The sequence below is a fragment of the Nicotiana attenuata genome, unplaced genomic scaffold (assembly GCF_001879085.1).
Source record: "Nicotiana attenuata strain UT unplaced genomic scaffold, NIATTr2, whole genome shotgun sequence".
Classification (NCBI taxonomy): Eukaryota; Viridiplantae; Streptophyta; class Magnoliopsida; order Solanales; family Solanaceae; genus Nicotiana; species Nicotiana attenuata.
The window spans coordinates 607,310-626,674 of NW_017670298.1; the positions used below are offsets into that span (position 1 = coordinate 607,310).

The window sequence follows — 19,365 nt, forward strand, 5'->3', positions numbered from 1 at the left end:
GTAAATGAAATTGTGCAGCTTGTCGTCCTCATACATGTTGCTTATATCCAGCGTCAAAGAACTGAAATCTTTGAATAATCCCTGACCGTTCCAGTTTTTTTAACCCTCTTCAAACGATCTCTAGCAATCCAGCCCGCATTGCTAGGAAAGAATTTATCTTTCAACTCTTTTTTCAGCCCTTCCCAAAAGTCAATCTTAGGTTTACCATCACTTACATCGTCTTCCATGCGCGTCCGCGATTAAAGCTTAGCATCATCCACCAAGTACATTGTCGTAATGGTGACCTTGTCTTCATTTCGCACATGAGCAGCCTGAAAGTACTACTCCATATCCCATAGGAAATTTTCGAGTTTCTTGGCACTCCTTGCACCATTAAACTCTTTAGGCTCAGGAATTTTGAACTTGGTACGATCTGCCCCGTGCTAGACATCATCATTGCCAACAGTACGACGTAGCAACCCATTTTCCTCTTTCAGATTTGTGCACTCTTGGCTCAGCCTGTTCATCTTTACCTCAAGATAGGCAAGACGAGTAACAATAGTCAGAAATTGTTCACCATCAACAATTCCGACGAGTGCCTCCAATGCAGCAACTTTTTCCCTCAGTTCTGCGTTACCACCAGCCATCTTTCACGAAATTCAACCACTAAATGTCGTGTCTTTGCCCCGATCCATCCACGCTCTAATACCAATTATCACATGGGTGATTTATGTCACTCGAATTCTGCCCGAGGTTCACCATCGTGCGGCAGTCAAGCCCAACCTTGACTTCAGCCTTTCTAAAACTTAGTATTATTTTAGGACGTTTGGGACTTAGAATAAATTTTAGGCAGCAAGAAAAGTAAAGGCACGAATTTACAGGAATCTCTTCCCAAGTCGTATTAATATGTGAATACAAGAACACAATAAAGTCATTCATATGGGCAAGAACAAAGAACACCCCAGTCCCCTACCCCAACACGAATTTCCCACCCTTAGGAATTACACTTATACGTTTTTCGATAACACTTTGCCACAAGACTAAGTTTCTGCCCGTTTGGGACAGCCTTATGCACATATTTATAGTACATGCTGCCCAATTACACTTGGCAGCATTTTAGACAATTAGTTGACAAGCCCCAATTGATGAGCAAACATAGGGAACATGCTAAAAACGTGTATCACTAAGCCAGACAATCAGCCATGATAAAAAACATGCATCAACTTAGCCCCATGATCAGCCATGCTTGGATGTGGCAATTGTAACCGCTCAACTACCTTGTCATGCGCAATGCATATGCTTGTTTTTGCCAGCTGCTGCACACCCAAGGCTGGCATTGCACCCAGCCTTTCCCTTTGACACTGCTCCGCCCCAATATCATGACCACAACTTGCCGCCCATTTGACTTAGCTGCACACACTCATTGCCACAGCTGCCCCTATGTCAAGTCGCCCTCAACTTGATCAAATCTGCCCACGTTAATGTCATTGCTTGCCTTGCCATGTCTTGGCCCCTGCTTTGACATGACTTTGCCTTGCCATTGATGCCAACCTGCATGTCCATGTGAAATGCGCTTTGTCTCTGTCAAGGTGTGTTTGTCAACTCCTCATAGTGTGTCATCCCGAGCTACCCATTATGATGTTGCCCCATTTTTCAAGTTGTTGTGTGCCAAGGCCATCATGAAAATCCTTGTCACAACTCACATTTGTCGGGGAACTTTGTCAAGGGGCTAATACCTACCATTCCATCACAATAAACTTTATAGTCACATTATTAGTTGTACTTGTTGTTCAGTACCAGTTTAGCTGAAATTTCTAACGGCTCTTTCTCAAAAAGGAGAATATTCCACATAGGCAAGTAGGGTTTTAATTGCCACATAAATTCCATTCCTCCCACTATTCGCTGTTGTTTGCCGAAACCTAGTACAGTACTAATACTCTGTTTGGATCATTGTTCCCCGTCGTTTTATAATGTATTGTATTGTATTGTATTGTATCGTTTTATAAATACAATGTTTGGATAGATTGTATTGTTCGTTATTGTTAAATAATATTTTGCTGTTTGGTTTAACTGTATCGTACTGTACTGTAACTGATAAGTTTACTAAAATACCCTTAATTATTTAAATATTAAATTTATCAAAAATTATGCATAAAATAATTTTAAAATATAAAATAAAATGAGGCAAAACACCTTAAGAAAGCAGAACAAAGGAGCGAGACAGAAGAAGGCAAAACAAATGAGCACATCTAATTAAAATTGAGTTAAAAGCAAATTAGGAGAAAAAATAAAACAGAAGGCGCCAAAACACCTTTAACGTTGGCGGTAGAAGTTCTGGAAAAAATAAAGTAGATTATAGGTTGGAGATTTGGAGTTAAAATAGAAAAAAAGGTAAAGGATAAAATAGAATTGTGGAGTAATAACTGAGGGCATAATTGGAAAGAAAAGAAGGAAACAATCTCACTACACCAAATCGGTTGTTTCAAAAAAGGGGACTTTTTGTTATTCCGGAACAATGAATTTAACAATACAATACAATCAATTTTGATAAAACAATCAAAACAAACATTGTTTTGGGATAACAATACAATACGATGGAACAACCATCCAAACAAGCGTGTAGTGTCAATTTCACAACACAACATCAAAGAAACCGAAAATGGAGCAAACATTAATTATGATCAAGCCTGATGGTGTCCAGCGTGGCCTGGTTCGTCTTCATTATTACTACTTTCTATATTTTGTTTTCAAATAAGTATCTTTTGTATTCATAACTTAGCGTTTCGATTTCAAGCAATTGATTTTCTGTTTGTTGAGCACTAAACTACTTCTTTCTCTGTTTTAACTTTTGTGATATAGTCGACTCGAGACGGGATTTGAGAAGAAATAAAAAAGACTACTTTTGTATATGTGACAAGTCCTTCCCAAATTAAAGTAAAACTATTGCCAAATGTAGAAATGAGTTATTCTTTTTTAAACAACGGAGGTTATAGCTTACAAATTTCGTATGTGGGTGTCTATTTTATTCGTCCAGAATCCTAAAAGATGGAAAAGAATAAGAAAGAATGGAAGTTTGATTCTTTGACTTATTTCTTAATTTTTTGATCTCAGGTGGGTGAGATTATTGGAAGATTTGAGAAGAAGGGTTTCTATTTGAAAGGTAATATATTTGCCCTCTTTCAGGAAAGGTCTTTCACTTTTCCCATTTATGGGTAGTAGGACAATTTGTTGTATGTTACCCTTCCATTACGGCAGTAGAAAGCTTGAGATGCTGAAAACTTTTAGTCTCAGAAAATATTTTCTCCAAAATCTCTTAAAACCCATGTGAACTTAGCGAAAAAATAGACCAACTAGTTGTGAATAAGTTTTAGTCAAGTTAGTACGTTTAGATCTTATGTTTCTAGGAGTCTTTCAGTTGTATCACGGATTTGTATGCCAGTAGAAAATGTAGCGGACTTCTAGCGCTTTTTTTATTTCTATTTTGATTTTATACAATATTTGCCTAAGATGAGCTTGAATGGAGCGACATAGTCAATGAGGACTTGTCGCTCTTGCTGTACTAAAATGAATTTAGTCGACCATTATAATTTAATGTCATTGTTATTATTCATTTGCAATGTGGTGACTCTATGGTAGTCCATTCGCACCAACCTAATAAATACATGACATATTTCTTCCGAAACATGATTATCACTAAACCATAGTTAACTAATAGTACACATTTTCACTTTATTTTATCACTTAGCCATGGTAAATTAGTCTGATAAACACCCAGTATGAATAAGTTTTTACCTTTTCATGGCCACATGTAGATCAGCAGTTAATATCTATGCAGATTTAGTAAATATTTTTTCCATGTTCAAAGAGATTGGAATTGATGTCTTTTTTTGTATTTCCCTTATAGTAGTTTGTTTACAGTTTATATAATTACTTCGTTAAGATGATTGTGATCTCTTCTTATACCAGAAATTTTTTTTAATAGACTTAGATGTTCTGATTATTTGTTTGAACTGAACCTGTATGGCCATATTCTACTCCTTTTGCATATAGGGTTGAAGTTTATGACCGTGGATCGTGCTTTTGCTGAAAAGCACTACGCAGACTTGTCTGCAAAGCCTTTCTTCAATGGGCTTGTCGATTACATTGTGTCTGGCCCCGTTGTGGCAATGATCTGGGAGGGTAAGGGCGTAGTTTCAACTGGCAGGAAGCTCATTGGAGCAACAAACCCCTTGGAGTCTGCTCCTGGAACCATTCGTGGTGATTACGCCATTGACATTGGAAGGTATTTATTCAGTCGCCAGTCTAGCATTTGTGCATATTCTTGATTAACCTTCATTGAATTCAGCAATCAAAAATTGGAACTGCCTGAGAGCAATAAAATCAATATAGTGAAATCACTTAAATGTTAACTATCAATCTCTGGTTCCTTTTTTGGCTTTAGTTATCCAATATCCATGCCTAGTTTGGATTTTTTATTTTATCTCTTTGACTCTATCAATTAGTTACCATGATACCTGAAGTTTGGTGTTCTGCATCGATATCAGCTGTGATGTCCAAATAATCAGCTGATGATTTTATTATCATATCTACTGTATGTTTTTACATTGGTTGAGATGACCAAGAAATTGGTATACATGCCATTTCACCTCAACTTGTTTAGCTGGGAATAAAAGACAAACCTATTTGGTTGCAGGAATGTTATTCATGGAAGTGATTCAGTTGATAGTGCACAGAAGGAAAAAGATCTTTGGTTCCCTGAAGGTATTAATTGGTGGCGTCCCAGCCAACACTCTTGGATCTATGAGTAAAAAGTTTTATGACTACAACTATAACTCTATTGATGGCTTCTGAGTGTCTGTTGTACTTGTAGCGTATGGATTTTGATGACTGTGAAGTGAGTGTAGTAAGTTTTGGTGTTTCAGATTTTGTACTTTAATTCCGTGTCAAGGAGACTAATTATGTCTAATTCTTCAAGTTTATCATCTATAACTTCACAGTTGTCGCTTGGAGTGTATTGCTGCGGATTGTTATGAATGTCGAAGACCCTAATGTGGCTCTGTTTATTTGTTTATGCCAAGTATTCTTTTATAACAATAAATTTTGGGCTCTTGGGGAAAATTCGAAGATTAAAGATCTGTACTGTTGGTTGAAAATTTTGAGAGAAAAAAAAAAGATGGGAAGTTTAACACCTATCTGAGGAGGGAGTAAAGATTAAAATGCTGAATTTACCCTCTACAACATACCTCATCGAATGTGTTTGTTTCATTTGATTGCTATTTTTGATGGTCGGCTTCTAGTGGGAGGGGAAAAAGAAGAAGAAATTTCATTTTGGCTGAATGGACAATCAGCAATTTTTTCAAAGGGGTTAAGAGGAGAACAATGACCTGACAAGGGTTGTATTTACTATGTGGTAGCAAACAATGGTTAGTTCTTGATAAGGGGGCAAATTCAAATAGAGTGAGTTTATGTTAGGGGGGATACAAAGGTAAGGGAAATTCACTAAGTAGTTGGAAATGAGGATAGGCTATTGTTTTTATAAGATGTTTGTAGTTGGAGGACTTGCTGTAGGCAGGATTCCTGGGGGATTCAGCTGGTTTATGAACCTTAAATATTCCAGTATTGTGGTCTTACACAATGTGTCTTCCAGAACTGAAGCATTCGAACCAACATGTCAAGCTGGCACATGTATGGGAACATTGACACATCATGCATCTAAGGGTGTGGCCTAGCAATCAATAAAGTGAGTTAAAACCTTGTACATCAACATTGAAATCCTTATAGACACAGGACGCTAGGTAATTTCTTCCCATTAGCCTAAGCTTTCGTGACAAAGTTAACGGGTAGATGTGCTGATAAGGATAACAAGTACCCAATGAACAGTTGAGGTGCGCACAAACTAGTTCGGACATTATCATTATCATTATCATAACAAAAAAGAAAAACAATGACACTTGTTTCACATCAGCCAATAGAGGCGAAACTTCAAAATTGATTAAAGCTAGACACGGGTATTGAGATTAGCTAGCAGCTAGGTCCATCTAAAGTACAGGTGAACAAAGTATAATTTCTCTAACATTACCAAGAACATGCACTGGAGAAACCTGTTATGTTTACCTCTAAGAAATCACCACAATGTGAACGAGGAAGAGACCCACAACCTAGCATCAAAATGCAACATCCAATTCTAACAGAACTGGGAGTAACACCATAGAACACCACGACGTAAGAACAAAACCAAAGCATGTCACAGAACTTGCATGAAAATCATTTCCATTTTTCGAGATGTCATGAATACAAAAACTATAAAATGTCATGACTACAAAAACTATCGACTAAGAAGTCGGTATGAGGGCAAATCTTCCAACCGTGTTATGTCTTCTTGCAAAAGCTCCCTTTCAATTTGTCGACGAGTGGACTTCATAACTGTCTGCATGAAACAAAGCATATCTAAACATCAGGAATGCAGTACACTTAGTACACATGAAGAAATAATTTATGAAAAGGTCAGTTCTCAAGAAAACATTAACTGAACTTAGTGACTGAAATATAATTAGATACTGAGAATGTATCTGAGTACAGATAAAACTACAAATAACTTTACGAACCATTCTTCACACAGAACTTCAAACTATTAAGCAGAAAGCAAAACTGACAGCTATATTATGCAGGCAAGAATACTGCAAGTGATAGCTGAACTAAAACTTTTATTTTCTTTAGATAACTGAAATCCCTGAGAGCCAGTGGTGCAATTTCCGAAACCGGGTGGATAATGGGTCACCCCTCTACCCTTCTTCACTTAAATATGATACTTCTGTCAGGGTTTGAACCAGTAACTTGAACCCTAACCCACACATCACCCGTTCTACTCTTACCATTAAATCAAAGCCTGGGGGCTGTTGAGCTGAAACTTTTAAGAAGCATATAAACTCCTAAAGTATGGGAACTTTTATGAAAGCATATGGTACAGGGATATGACATGAGAAGAATTGAATTATGAAGAAATGAACTTACATATCCCCAACTAAATCTCACTAATTACGCATACAATTCATAAAAAATTAAAGGCACATACATTGAAGTCCATATATGATGCGTGCATGGCGAGCCACTGATTATCCATCAGCTTAAACGTGATACAATATAGCAGATCAAATGCTGATTCATTTTCTGTACAAAGGCAAAAGACATGCTTAGAAGGCAAATGCAAAACAGCAGAAGCATTAAATGGACAACACTTAAGGGGTTGACTAATGGAAATGAGGTAGATCTTCAGATCACGGTCAAGCATTTACCTGCAAGAAATTTCAAAAAAGTTGCTCCGACCAGATTTCTTGGTTTTACTGTAAAGTTGATGCATAATTAGCTAAATGAATCAACACAAAATCTCCTAGATCTTAGATTTGTCTTAGAGTTTCTACATTTTGCAGTAAAAAAGATAATAGAAGGAATACGTACTAGCTTCTAGATCAAGCATCTGGATAAGCATAAAAGTGATGTTAACACCAGCAACAGCAAATGGGTATTCCCATAATGCCCTATCACCTTCCTGCTTTTGAAGAAGATCCTGGAATGATTTCTGCAAATAACATTAGGGAGAAGAAGAGGATGAATAGTGGATCTAGAACATTACTGCTAGAATTTGGCTCAAGCACAGAAGAGTTGTTCATAATTATTTGTAAACTTGATCATATACAACAACAACAACAACAACCAAGTGGAATCCCACAAGTGGAGTCTGGGGAGGGTAGTTTGTAAGTAGACCTTATCCCTACCTATGAAGGTAGAGAGGCTGTTTCGGAAAGACCCTCGGCTCAAGAATGTAAAAAACATGGAGCAATATAGAAACAATAGCAACAACAATGTAATTAGACGGTGTAAGCAAATAATACAACGAATAATGACAGAGATCCAAGGAAATGAAACAAGAATAGTGTCAATATCACTGCTAATACTGACATACCGTATATAAACAAGGGAGTAGGAATAGGAAGGTACCCCACTAGTACAACTACTACTAGTAATACAAGGCAAACTCTAGACTGTCAATCAACCCACCATCCTAATTTTCGACCTCCACACCTTTCTATCGAGGGTCATGTCCTCGATAAGCTGGAGCAGAGCCTAACCGGGGCATCAGCGTCTCTCCTCTTCACATGACCAAATCATCTCAGCCTTGATTCCCTCAACTTCTCTTCCACAGGGACCACACCCACTTTGTCCCTAATATATTCATTCCTAATCTTATCTTTTCTGGTATGCCTACACATCCATCGCAACATCCTCATTTTTGCTACTTTCATCTTCTGGGCATAGGATTTCTTGACTGGCCAACACTCGACTCCATACAATATGGCCGGTCTAACTACTGCTTTGTAGAACTTGCCCTTAAATCTAGATAAGCAAGCCTCCATTTCAACCACCCCGCTCCTATACGGTGTGTGACATCCTCGTCGATCTCCCCGTTACTCTGTATAATAGACCCAAGATATTTGAAACTATCTCGGGATGACTTGGGTATCAAGCTTCACGTCCACTTCTGGTTCATGTGTCCCAATACTGAACGTACACTCCACATATTTTGTTTTTGTCCTGCTCAACTTGAAACCTTTAGATTCCAAGGTCTGTCACCACACCTCCAGCTTAGCGTTAACCTCACTGCCCGTCTCGTCAATAAGCACTATATCATCTGCAAATAACATACACCATGGCACTTCCCCTTGTATGTTACGCGTCAACACATCTATCGCTAGGGGAAATAAAATGGGCTAAGAGTTGATCCCTGATGCAATCCCATCATCACTGGAAAAGTAAACTTGATCATATGGTTTTGGAAATTTATTTCCCTTTTTTTAAACAAAATGAAGCAAGGAAATTGCTCGATTCATCAGTCTAAACATTACATGCTCCAGATACAACTCTTGGCTAGAATGACTTGTTACATGCAAGCTCAACATTTAGGCCTTGAATTATGTCAGTAGACTACCGGACGTAGTCAGCTACACTTGTGCTTGTATAAACTTGTTCCAAAACAAAATGCCTCATTTTTGTCTTATGGTAAAAGTGCTGAACAACCATACAGTTAGTGTGAAATGTGGAATCTACTCCATATCCAATGTCACCCAAATGCGAACTATTTCAACACATGAAAGGGTGAAAATTCATTGCCTAGCCAAAATAGTAGGCTTCTTTTGTATCATACCAGTATGTACCTCAATAAAAATCAACAAAGTCAATGAAAACCCACTAAAAAAAGAGTAACTTTGATGTTTAACTAAAAAGCTTACATTATGAGTCAAAAGTATATGATTTATTCAACTAATAAAGTGATTATTCTGAATAAATTATTAAGTTAGAATAAGATATAGAAGTGTTTAAAATGTAAAAGAGTAAAATGATTAGTTGAAAAGCTATCACATGGAGATTAAGACAGTAATGGTAGTAGTATTACTTATAGGAAGAAAAAACTAGTATCAGTTCATGCTCTTATTATTAGTTAAAAAAATTTGTAATAAGAAAATTATCCCAAAAAGGAAGGGAATGAGAGCAAGTATATCGCGATGGCCAAAAGGAAAAACGTAGGCCAAGTATTTTGGTCAGAGTAAGAAATAGATGGAATAATCATGAATTACATTCTTTAATGAGCTAAGTAATTTTAGATCATAAGCTTTTCAGCAAATAGTAAGAGAAACATTTAATGAAAAGTACTCATAGGACCATGACCAATATTCTAATGTCAAAAATCTTCCGCCTCTCTAATCTTTGAGCAAAGTCAAGGCAACTTTTTGAGGTAGAGAAAAAAAATAACGACAAGAGAGAATTTCCAGTATCAGGTAAAACAAGGTGGATAATGTCTTTTGTTTTGGGTTTAGCTGGGAGGGAGATTACAGACAAGATTTCTTGTATTTCATTCATGTGCTAAATAAAGAATGCTTTCTGATTTAGTATACAAACGTAAATGTCAGTGATCAACAGGCAACCATTCCAAGAAAACACATCTGCGAAATTGGTGGTAATTATTTTGAAAACTTTATCAAACATCTTATACCAGGGATATAATGCAATACAGGCACACTCCTAAAACATCAGATGAATATGTAATACGTTGATGTGGCCAAATTCATGCATTGTCATCGTCAATTCGTGCAGAGAAAGTTCTGCCAAAAATTGGCCGAATTTCTAATTACACACTTATTCTTTGGGGGGGTCCTATTACCCCCTGAACTAATTATTATCCCCTTAGAGCTGATGTGGCAGAAGAGAGTGTATGTCACCCTTTTTGAGAGAGTGAGAAAGGAGAAAATGTTAAAAATTTATTTTTATAACATTTCTTTTTATTAAATATACAATTTTTCTATTTTTTTCTTTTTATTTTTTCTTTTCTCTTTCTTTCTTTGCTTTTTCTATTCTTTCCTCCACCTTCGTTGCTTATAAGACTTGGCTGGAAAATAGTTCCGGGCTTCTGGCAGCCTCCATATTCTCCGACAAGATGGAGTAATAGGTTTCATTCTTTTTCTCTCCAGAATTCCTTCTATCTCATGCCACAACTGCACCAGCATAGAGTATTACTGCCATTTCTTATCTCTAGCTCTACTCATCATTTTTAAACTTCTAATAACAATTGCTTCTCACTAGCAGAAATTGAAAAATCTAAGTCTCAAAAATCAATTTCCGATTTAACACAGAAGAAGCCACGAAAGTTTCCTTCATCAGTTCACCACCCACACAATAGACCCGTGATGTCGCCGTTTACTGTCTCATCCTTTGCCTCCACAGATCTACGGCCATTACTAATACCCCTTTCGACAGAGACTGAGATTAAACTGTCGGCGTCGCCCGAAAATGCTTCCCATCCCTTTGATTTTCTCACACAGAAAAAGTTTCTTATGTTGAAACTGAATTTTAAGATATGCAGTGGGCTATTTTAGTTTTCATTTTCATATTCGCCTCTGTATTCAGATTATTTCTTGGGTTTGGTTAAATTAAACTGCTTAATCTCGTAGCTATTTGTATCCCGCGCATGTGCTGGAAAGATGGAGTGAGGGAGAAGAGAAGATGGTTTTAATGGTGGAAAGTTGGGGAAAGAAGAAGATCGGATGAAAATAAACTATTTTAGTGGGAAATACACAGTAGGCGTGTGCATTTCACTACTGAGCACAGATGTGGCAGTGTCATTTCAAGGTGTTATTAATTCCATTTAAAAAGGTTGGGGGGATAATAGGACCCCCTCAAAAAATCGGTGTGTAATTGAAATTTCGACCATAATATAGTTGGGTACTTATGCCTTTTCTTGTCCTGATATGGTGGGATTGAGTGGAGCTGTATGCAAGTTGGCATGAATACCACAGTTACAAAAAAAAAAAAAAAGTAGCTAACCATATTGGTTCTCTAGAATTAGTATTGTGACAGTTCCAATATCGTTGTCCTTGAGCCGAGGGTCTTCAGAAACAGCCTTTCTACCTCCACAAGACAAGGGTAAGGTCTACATATACACTACTCTCCTCAGACCCCACATGTGGGATTATACTCGATATGTTGTTGTTGTATATGGTGGGATTGAGGAATGCATAATCAAATGCAGTCGTATCTTCTACCTCTCTTTGCTTACCATATAGCATTTTTTTATCGATAAGTAATTTACCATAGAGCATATTAATTGATGAAATCTCAACTTTTATGAAAATGGCAAATCCATGTAGCTTCTCTTGGATCTAATTTTTTCCTAGGCTGAAATATATAACATGTGCCACTAGATCTGATCACACTAAAATCTGCCAACCTTAGAAGTATATTTCTATCTTTTCAGGCCTTTCTTTATGTTAAATTTCCAGGGCCTCAAATATCTGAGTTAATTTAATGAGATATAATTGTGCCAAATGTTAAAAGTTGGGGATGGCACATAAACTGCTTCACATAGATTTTTTTTGATGATGTAAACTGCTTCACATAGACTTCTTACAATTCTATTGATTTTGTAGCCTAAATGGATCCAAAATGCTTAACAAATTAGATCTGCACATGTCAATTAGCAGCTTCGTACTCTATAGTCTATCCAACAAATTTGTTTGATTTTACAAGCCAGTTGAAGTCATGCTGTGAATGGTAAAGCTTTTCCCTTTATTCGTGGTCAACCGAGATCTACACCAATCTACCAATTTATCCCAAAAAAAAAAAAGGAAAAAAGCAATTTACCTGATTTACCCCATCTTCATTCTTATAAGTTGCCCAGATTACCTTTAAATAAAATTACTAAGAGAAACACTAACCCAATTGTTTCAAAAAAAAATTAGAAGCTAGGCGCAAAGAAAACTAAAGGGTGTCTGCTATTCTTTTCTGTTTGACAGTAGCAGGGAATGGCAGAGATTAACTGAACCATCCTTTAAGATGCCCATAACCAATACCCTCCCATACTATTACGTTTTCTAGGTTAAGCAATCAAATAGAATCATATTTTGACAATAGCATGAAAGAAAGAGGTGCATAAGAAACTGTGAGAACATACAGATGTGACACAACAATATGAATAAAAACTACAATATCAGGAGACAAAGTCATAAGACCAGTTTAAGAAGAAAATAGCTGTTAGGTTACCAAATGATCACCAAATCATAGCACATGTTGATACTAAAGATTAGCTTTTCATTATAAGCATAGAAGGTTTACATGTCACTGTCATTCCTCCATAAAGAGAAGTAAAAAAGAGGACGCACCGGGAAATTTCTCACGAAATATAACAAGTTCTCCAGTGATATGAATCCGGCACCCCTATCAAAACCAATCAGATATGTTAGTGGTGAACCAAGACCAGAAGGACCGGGGGTTGTATGTGTGTGGGAAAGGGGGGGAGGGGGGGTGAACTCAGAAAAATATGTTTAGATAAGCTCTGATATCAGCCATTCCCTGTGTTTGGGGTGGGGTTGGGGGGTGTTGGGGAGGGGGGTGGAATGATGATGATGTACCTAAAGTCAGTAGATGGATCTTTCCCTTGCCAGCCCATTTCCTTCCACTGCTCAGATACTAAACCATGGAGTTCTTCCTCAGGGAAGGCAGCTTTCCACAATGCTCTTAAAGCTTCCTTTTGGGTAGGGAGAGACGAAGATGAACAGTAGGAAATGTAAATTTTAACCTTAACGTAATGTTTAAAGCCTTAAAGATGTTATCTCATAAGTTCATCAGGAAACAGCTAAGATTTCAAATAGAGGATACCTGATGTTCTGGAATTGAACTATCATATGCAACATCTATACGGTTTTGTAGCCTTAGCAAGCATTCCTCCTGACATTAACAAAGTGGAAGAGAACACCAATAAGCGCCAATGTGCCAAAGATATACCATACTTCCTCACAGTGCTGTGAAGCCTATCAATCTGAATAACATAATCTCTAAGAATAAAACTGGATAATTGACGAAATGGGAAATTGAAAATAGAAAGTTATATTAGCAATCAAATCAGAGCTATAAGATATGCATGCCTGAGAATTGGCACAATATAAAAGATAGTTAAAGCATATGTGAACCTCAACATGAGCTCAATTGGCAGACTGAATAAGAAATCAGATATAAGATATTCATGCCTGAGACTTGGCACAATTTAAAAGATAGTTAAAGCATATACGAACCTCAACATGAGCTCAATTGGCAGACTGAATAAGAAATTAGATACTCCCTCTGTTTCAATTTAGATGAGGTACTTTGACTCGGCACGGAGTTTAAGAAAAAAGAAGACTTTTGAAATTTGTGGTCTTAAAAGCTTAAGGGGTAAAAGCTTCGTGGGACCATGATTTTTGTGTGTTATAAAAGCTTCTCATTACGGGTAAAATGGGTAAAATGAAGAGTTTAAGGTTGAACTATTTCCAATTGTAGAAATGTGTCATTCTTTTTGGAACAGACTAATAAGGAAAGTGTGTCATCTAAATTCAAACGGAGGGAGTATAAGATATACATGCCTGAGACTTGGCACAATTTAAAAGATAGTTAAAGCATAGACGAACCTCAACATGAGCTCAATTGGCAAACTGAATAAGTAAATAGATATAAGATATTCATGCCACAGATTTGGCACAATGTAAAAGATAGTTAAAGCATATGCGAACCTACAATGAGCTCAATTGGCAGACCGAATAAGAAATTAGATATAAGATATTCATGCCTGAGACTTTGCACAATTTAAGAGATAGTTAAACGTCAACATAAGCTCAATTCGCAGACTGGATAAGAAACAAAATAAAATTCACTACCACTCATAACACTCAGCATAAGGAACCAAATAAAAGTCACTACCACTCGCAACACTCAGCATATTCCCTTTTCGTTGGAACGGTGAAGTGTATAATCTTGGAGAAAACAATCTGAACTAGAAAACAAATTTGTGTTGCAAATTGGCAGTACCTCTAAGAAATCCTATCCAGAATACAAACTTTCAATAAGAGAGGATCAAAAGAACATAATACTGCATTGCGTTTTATGACACTCTTAAAATTTACCTAGCAGGAAGCTTAAACTTCATTTAAACCCCTACACTAGACTAATACCTGGACTGGTGTCAAATCAAATGATGGACGAGCATCAATATCTCTTGTCTGGGCACAAACACATGAAAGGCCTCTGCCAAGCCATGCTGCTGATCCTGCCACAACCTCTGTAGTGACAGAAGGAAAAGATAATCTAAGGAAAATGGGAGCTCTAGAGTTTTCAATAACGGCATGCTTCTAGTATTATGAAACAAAAGAAGATTAGACGCAAGAAGAGAAGTATCCTTTTTTTGTGACAAGGAAAAGAAGTGTATCTTTCTTGACACATAGAGAAGACAACTCTAAATCATATAAGCAAAGTTTCATAACTAACAATGAAGTGTCAAGAATGCAACAATTCAGCAACTATGATGAGGTTCAATTTTGTAATTAGGATATTACCATAATACAATCACAATACACGCATAGGTACCAACATGATGTTACAATACAAACATAATGGGCTACACTACTCGGCTAGATAGTAGAAATCTTACCTCCCAAAATTGGTCATTGAGTAGTGAGAACATGAGCATACTTTTTTTGCTTTATCATTGTTTAACCAAGGAAATGTATTGGTAATGAGAGATAAGCACCAAGAGAGTGCTGTTACAAATGTACAAAAACAGCATGAAACCTTGATCATAACTATGCCATTCGAGTGTCTTAACATTTATGAAATAGCCTTCTTTAAGAACAACAAGAAAAAAGAAATCACCTCCCAATATGGAGCACAAGACAAGAACCACATTCACACAATTTTACCAGAAAATTGCCTTTTACAGTTGTTTCACAAAAAATAATTTCACCATTTCAAAACTAAAACCAGATGCAATTGTGTGATGTAAATTCTTCAAAGAAAGAGGGGGAGAAAAGCTCTGTCACAGCTGTTTAAATTAACTGATCACAATCCTGCTTTCTGATAAAGTGCAACCCCTCAGATCAACAGCTATTACTTCTAACAGTCTGGTTAGCTAATCATAATCATATACATATATATATATATATATATATATATAACCTCCAAAAGTTAACCTCAATGACCTAGTACATTCACAAGCACTCCTTTCTAGTGTTCTTGTCCATTCTAGAATTATCAGGTATAGTTGGAGTCAATAAAAGCTACATTCCGCACATTTCCCTATTGAAAAGGTCAACAGCAGGCATTCATTTTAGCCTACAAAGCAAAACTACTATGAAACAACAGTAGTTAGATCATGTATAACAATTTCCATATATTGTTAGTGAAAGCTCCTTATCTGAAAAAAATGTTGGTGAAAGTATTTTTTCTTAGAGAACCAAATAGCAGGGGCAGATGTAGTGTTAATGCTATTGGTTAATCTGAACCTAGTAGTTTGGCTCAAACCTTGTATATACGTTATAAGATTCACTAAATAATTACAAATAATAGATTTCAAACCCAGTAAATCAAATGGCCCGTGATAGAATTGCGAACACGAATCCATAAAGTTCAAATCATGGATCCTGCCAAGTAGACAGCTCTATAGCTACTGCCATTCTTTTCCAGCAGCAGCTTAACTAATAGTAATCCATTGAATCAAAAGTCATTCCTCAAATTTTACCGAAAAAATAACTTAATTACATAAACAAAGGAATCCATTTCCCAAATCATATAGTAATATGTTCCGATGTGCACGTGTATAGTATAGTATTTAGTGCACACAGATTCATGCATCTATCTCAACACAAAACTAGGGCACGAAAAATCAAAATTGCGGAAAAAGCAAGCAACGGACGCAAACTCACGACAAATGTCAATATTAGCACGCATGAGTAAACCTAATTCCAATCCACAGATAGAAACTCAGATAATGAAAGCAGTACGGTAAAAGAGGTGGAGAGAGAAAAAAGGAACATGTGTTTGCGTTGTAAAAGTAAAAACAGGAATATATATATATATATACCAGAAGAAGTAGAATGGCAAGTAGTACTATTTCCTCTTTCAAATCCTTGTGATATCCTCCGAACTGCTACGAACGATTCTCCTCTATCGTCCATTTTACCAATTTCAATGCTAACACTAAATCCGAACGATCACTGTATCGAAGTCAATGCGGACAGTTGAAAGTTTCCTTTTCTAGAACTGAACCAAAATGTTGAAAAAAATTGGATAGCGGATTCGGTTTCTTGAATAGAAATGGAAGATCCCTTCGTCAAAGCCGCAAGATCTGCTATGAGAATGAAAGAAAAATATCTGGAAAGTTTCTTTTTAATATAGATACTCCATATGTTAAGTATTTACGGCCAGCTAAGAGCTAGCAGAGTTGTGTGTGTGCGTGTATATTTTGAGAGATTCTTGATACGAAATTCTCGTTCCTAGATTTTTCGGCCTAGCAATCACGGAAAATGACTGAGGTTGGGGTGGGGGTAGCCAAGGGGGTGGGGGCTGAGGGTGATATGAGCAGTTTGTTGAGTTGGGTGGCCTTCTTGTCCGTTATTGGAGTAAAGATTTTGGGATTTTTTTAATTCCTATATATTATTTGAAACTTTATTACCTTTTATATCCATGTTTAGTTAATTACTCTCCGTAAATAAGTTTTGTTTATAAAATATATACAATACACCTTAAAAAGCTCCAAATCCATTATTTGTGCCTTCAATCAAGGGATTTAGTTATACCCTTTTCCTTTTTTCTCTTCTCTCCCCTCTTCTCTCCAGATTTTGTCTTTCTCCTTCATTTTCTCGAATTCCTATAATACAACATCAAGAAAATTCCCATAGTTGTAAATCTTAAACAGTAAAGTGCAATTACTGAGTATGCTTGAACATTACCTCTTTGTAAAGTAGTGAGCTGCTAGTGGGAACACCCAAGAAAAGCCATGCCAAACCGTTGAACTGTACGCTAGCAAATTCATATCATTCAATCGAGTAGTTAGAAGAGAGAATGCCATTGAAATCAAGTCGTATATGACAATGATATTCTATCATTAGCTGTGTCTGTCGTTCAAAGCCTTGCAATAAACTGATGCTGGATATTTTAGGTGTTTAAAATCGGTCATCTTTGGCTCAAATAGCACTTAATAATTCACTATTTCGAAGATTCTACAACTCAAACTTTTGTGCTTAACTTGACTTCATTAGATAGAACACTTTGATGGTTCATAATATCTCGAGTAAACAATTTTCCAACTAAATCTGCTAACTTCACCCATAGTTAGGCCTGCTTATCGGGCGGATTGGGCGGTTATTTACTCTTAACGGTTTGGCTTATCGGTTATCGGCTTTTAAATGTATTAATCCGCTAGCCACCCGATAAGATCGGGCAGATTGGTATCGGTTTAGCTCTTATCGGGCGGTTATCGGGCGGTTTATCGACCTAATTCAATCTATATTGCGTGCATTAATTGTTTGCTGACCGGTGACTCAAAATAGAAAACTGAGAAAAGAAAAACGAGAAATTAGAGTAGCAGCTTTCCAATTTTAAGTATTAAAATAGTCGTCAATATGAATTCTCCAAACTCTCAGCTCAGGATAATTCAGTTACTCTATCATCATCTTGATTACACCTCACAATCATATATAATATATACACCTTTTTCTTTTAACTTTCATCACTAATATTCTTCGAGAAAGAAGTTAAGATGCCGTACTAGTGAATAAGCATTAGAATACTGACATCAGCAACAACGAATTAACGATATGAGATCTTTTCTGTAGTAATACATACATACATACATACATATATACATACATACATATATATATATATATATATATATATATATATATATATATATATATATATATATACATATTCTTAACGGGTTAACGGATTATCCGTTAAGAAAATTGAATAATTTGCCCCCAAAACGATAAGCCGTTAATAAAAAAATTCAATCTGTTTCCCGTCCGTTAAACCGTTAACCCGATACCAATAAGCCATTAAGCTTCGGTTTCGATTCGGTTTTGAACACCCCTACCCATAGTGTACATTTACACCAATCACAGTTGGATCAAAAAGTATAATTGAGCAGATTTGAAGTTTTAGCAGATTTCAAATTAAATTCAATCGCCTCCAAACTTTAAATTCAACTTTGTATTAGTATTTCCAACAAGAATCTATGCTGCCCAGTTAATTTCTCACACAAAATTCAAATTTCACATAAAACTCAGTTTCTCCGAAGTGCGACGGGGGCGCTTTTAATGTGAAACTCGAAATTTCTCCACCAAAATCATTCAATGCTCATAAATATTCAAGTTTTTCCGTTCAAACAAAAATGAATCAGTACACATGAGTTGATTTGGAACTTATTCTCTACCTTTCTTTCCTTAATAAATCAACTAATCAGAAAAGAACAATGTATGGTACTTCAACATACGAATTAAAATAAATTTCGCACAAAATTAATGGAAATTTGAATATGTACAACAATTTACATAGTAAAAATAAATTTTATACAACTAATTATATAGTATACAACTTATCTACAATTTGCATACATTATTTTTTTCCCAGTAAAATATATCTAAAATATCATACAACTTAAATACAATTTTTATACAAATTTTATACAATATGTCTTTTGTATATTTTGTATCTGATTTATACATAGTAAAATAAATTCCATACAACTAATTATATATTATACAACTTATCTACAAATTATCTACAACGTATCTACAACTTTCATACATTATTTATACCCAGTTATATACAACTACAATATCATACAACTTAAATACATTTTTTATACAATATTGTTCAACTTTCATACAATACTTAAATTAATATATATATATATATATATATATATATAACAGAATATAATTTTTCTACAATTTTACTACAATTTCTGCCGTATAATGTATGTCATGTCTTCTTCTTCGAGTTTCAATCTGAAATTCAGCCAAAATCAGG

At 36.0% G+C, this 19,365-nt stretch overlaps 2 protein-coding genes across 4 annotated transcripts; one reads left to right on the forward strand and one right to left on the reverse strand.

Annotated features, from left to right (window-relative positions):
- Positions 1 to 2,598: 2,598 nt before the first annotated feature.
- Positions 2,599 to 5,050, forward strand: LOC109237437 (nucleoside diphosphate kinase 1-like). Of its 2 annotated transcripts, none has more exons than XM_019403746.1 (4): positions 2,599 to 2,689; positions 3,091 to 3,139; positions 4,030 to 4,261; positions 4,673 to 5,050. In XM_019403746.1, the coding sequence occupies exons 1-4, from the start codon at positions 2,639 to 2,641 to the stop codon at positions 4,785 to 4,787; spliced, it is 447 nt and encodes a 148-aa protein (XP_019259291.1). In that variant the 5' UTR covers positions 2,599 to 2,638; the 3' UTR covers positions 4,788 to 5,050. The 2 variants fall into 2 exon arrangements, with proteins under 2 accessions (XP_019259291.1, XP_019259290.1); XM_019403745.1 differs by lacking the exon at positions 2,599 to 2,689 and adding an exon at positions 2,713 to 2,988.
- Positions 5,051 to 6,029: 979 nt separating this feature from the next.
- On the reverse strand, positions 6,030 to 16,902 carry LOC109237438 (ELMO domain-containing protein A-like). Of its 2 annotated transcripts, none has more exons than XM_019403747.1 (9): positions 16,412 to 16,902; positions 14,508 to 14,614; positions 13,183 to 13,251; positions 12,936 to 13,051; positions 12,687 to 12,741; positions 7,435 to 7,555; positions 7,272 to 7,319; positions 7,052 to 7,146; positions 6,030 to 6,406 (listed from the first exon to the last, which is right to left on the reverse strand). In XM_019403747.1, exons 1-9 carry the CDS (start codon positions 16,503 to 16,505, stop codon positions 6,305 to 6,307), a joined length of 807 nt encoding a protein of 268 aa, XP_019259292.1. In that variant the 5' UTR covers positions 16,506 to 16,902; the 3' UTR covers positions 6,030 to 6,304. The 2 variants fall into 2 exon arrangements, with proteins under 2 accessions (XP_019259292.1, XP_019259293.1); XM_019403748.1 differs by lacking the exon at positions 16,412 to 16,902 and adding an exon at positions 16,254 to 16,373.
- Between the last annotated feature and the right edge of the window lie 2,463 nt (positions 16,903 to 19,365).

Coding starts and splice junctions, on each gene's coding strand:
- LOC109237437 (XM_019403746.1), top strand. CDS start 2,639: ATGGAGCAAACATTAATTATGATCAAGCCTGATGGTGTCCAGCGTGGC. Junction 2,690..3,090: donor ATGGTGTCCAGCGTGGCCTG/GTTCGTCTTCAT, acceptor TTTTGATCTCAG/GTGGGTGAGATTATTGGAAG. Junction 3,140..4,029: donor GAAGGGTTTCTATTTGAAAG/GTAATATATTTG, acceptor TTTTGCATATAG/GGTTGAAGTTTATGACCGTG.
- LOC109237438 (XM_019403747.1), bottom strand. CDS start 16,505: ATGGACGATAGAGGAGAATCGTTCGTAGCAGTTCGGAGGATATCACAA. Junction 14,615..16,411: donor TTGCCATTCTACTTCTTCTG/GTATATATATAT, acceptor CTGTCACTACAG/AGGTTGTGGCAGGATCAGCA. Junction 7,320..7,434: donor GATGCTTGATCTAGAAGCTA/GTACGTATTCCT, acceptor TCAACTTTACAG/TAAAACCAAGAAATCTGGTC.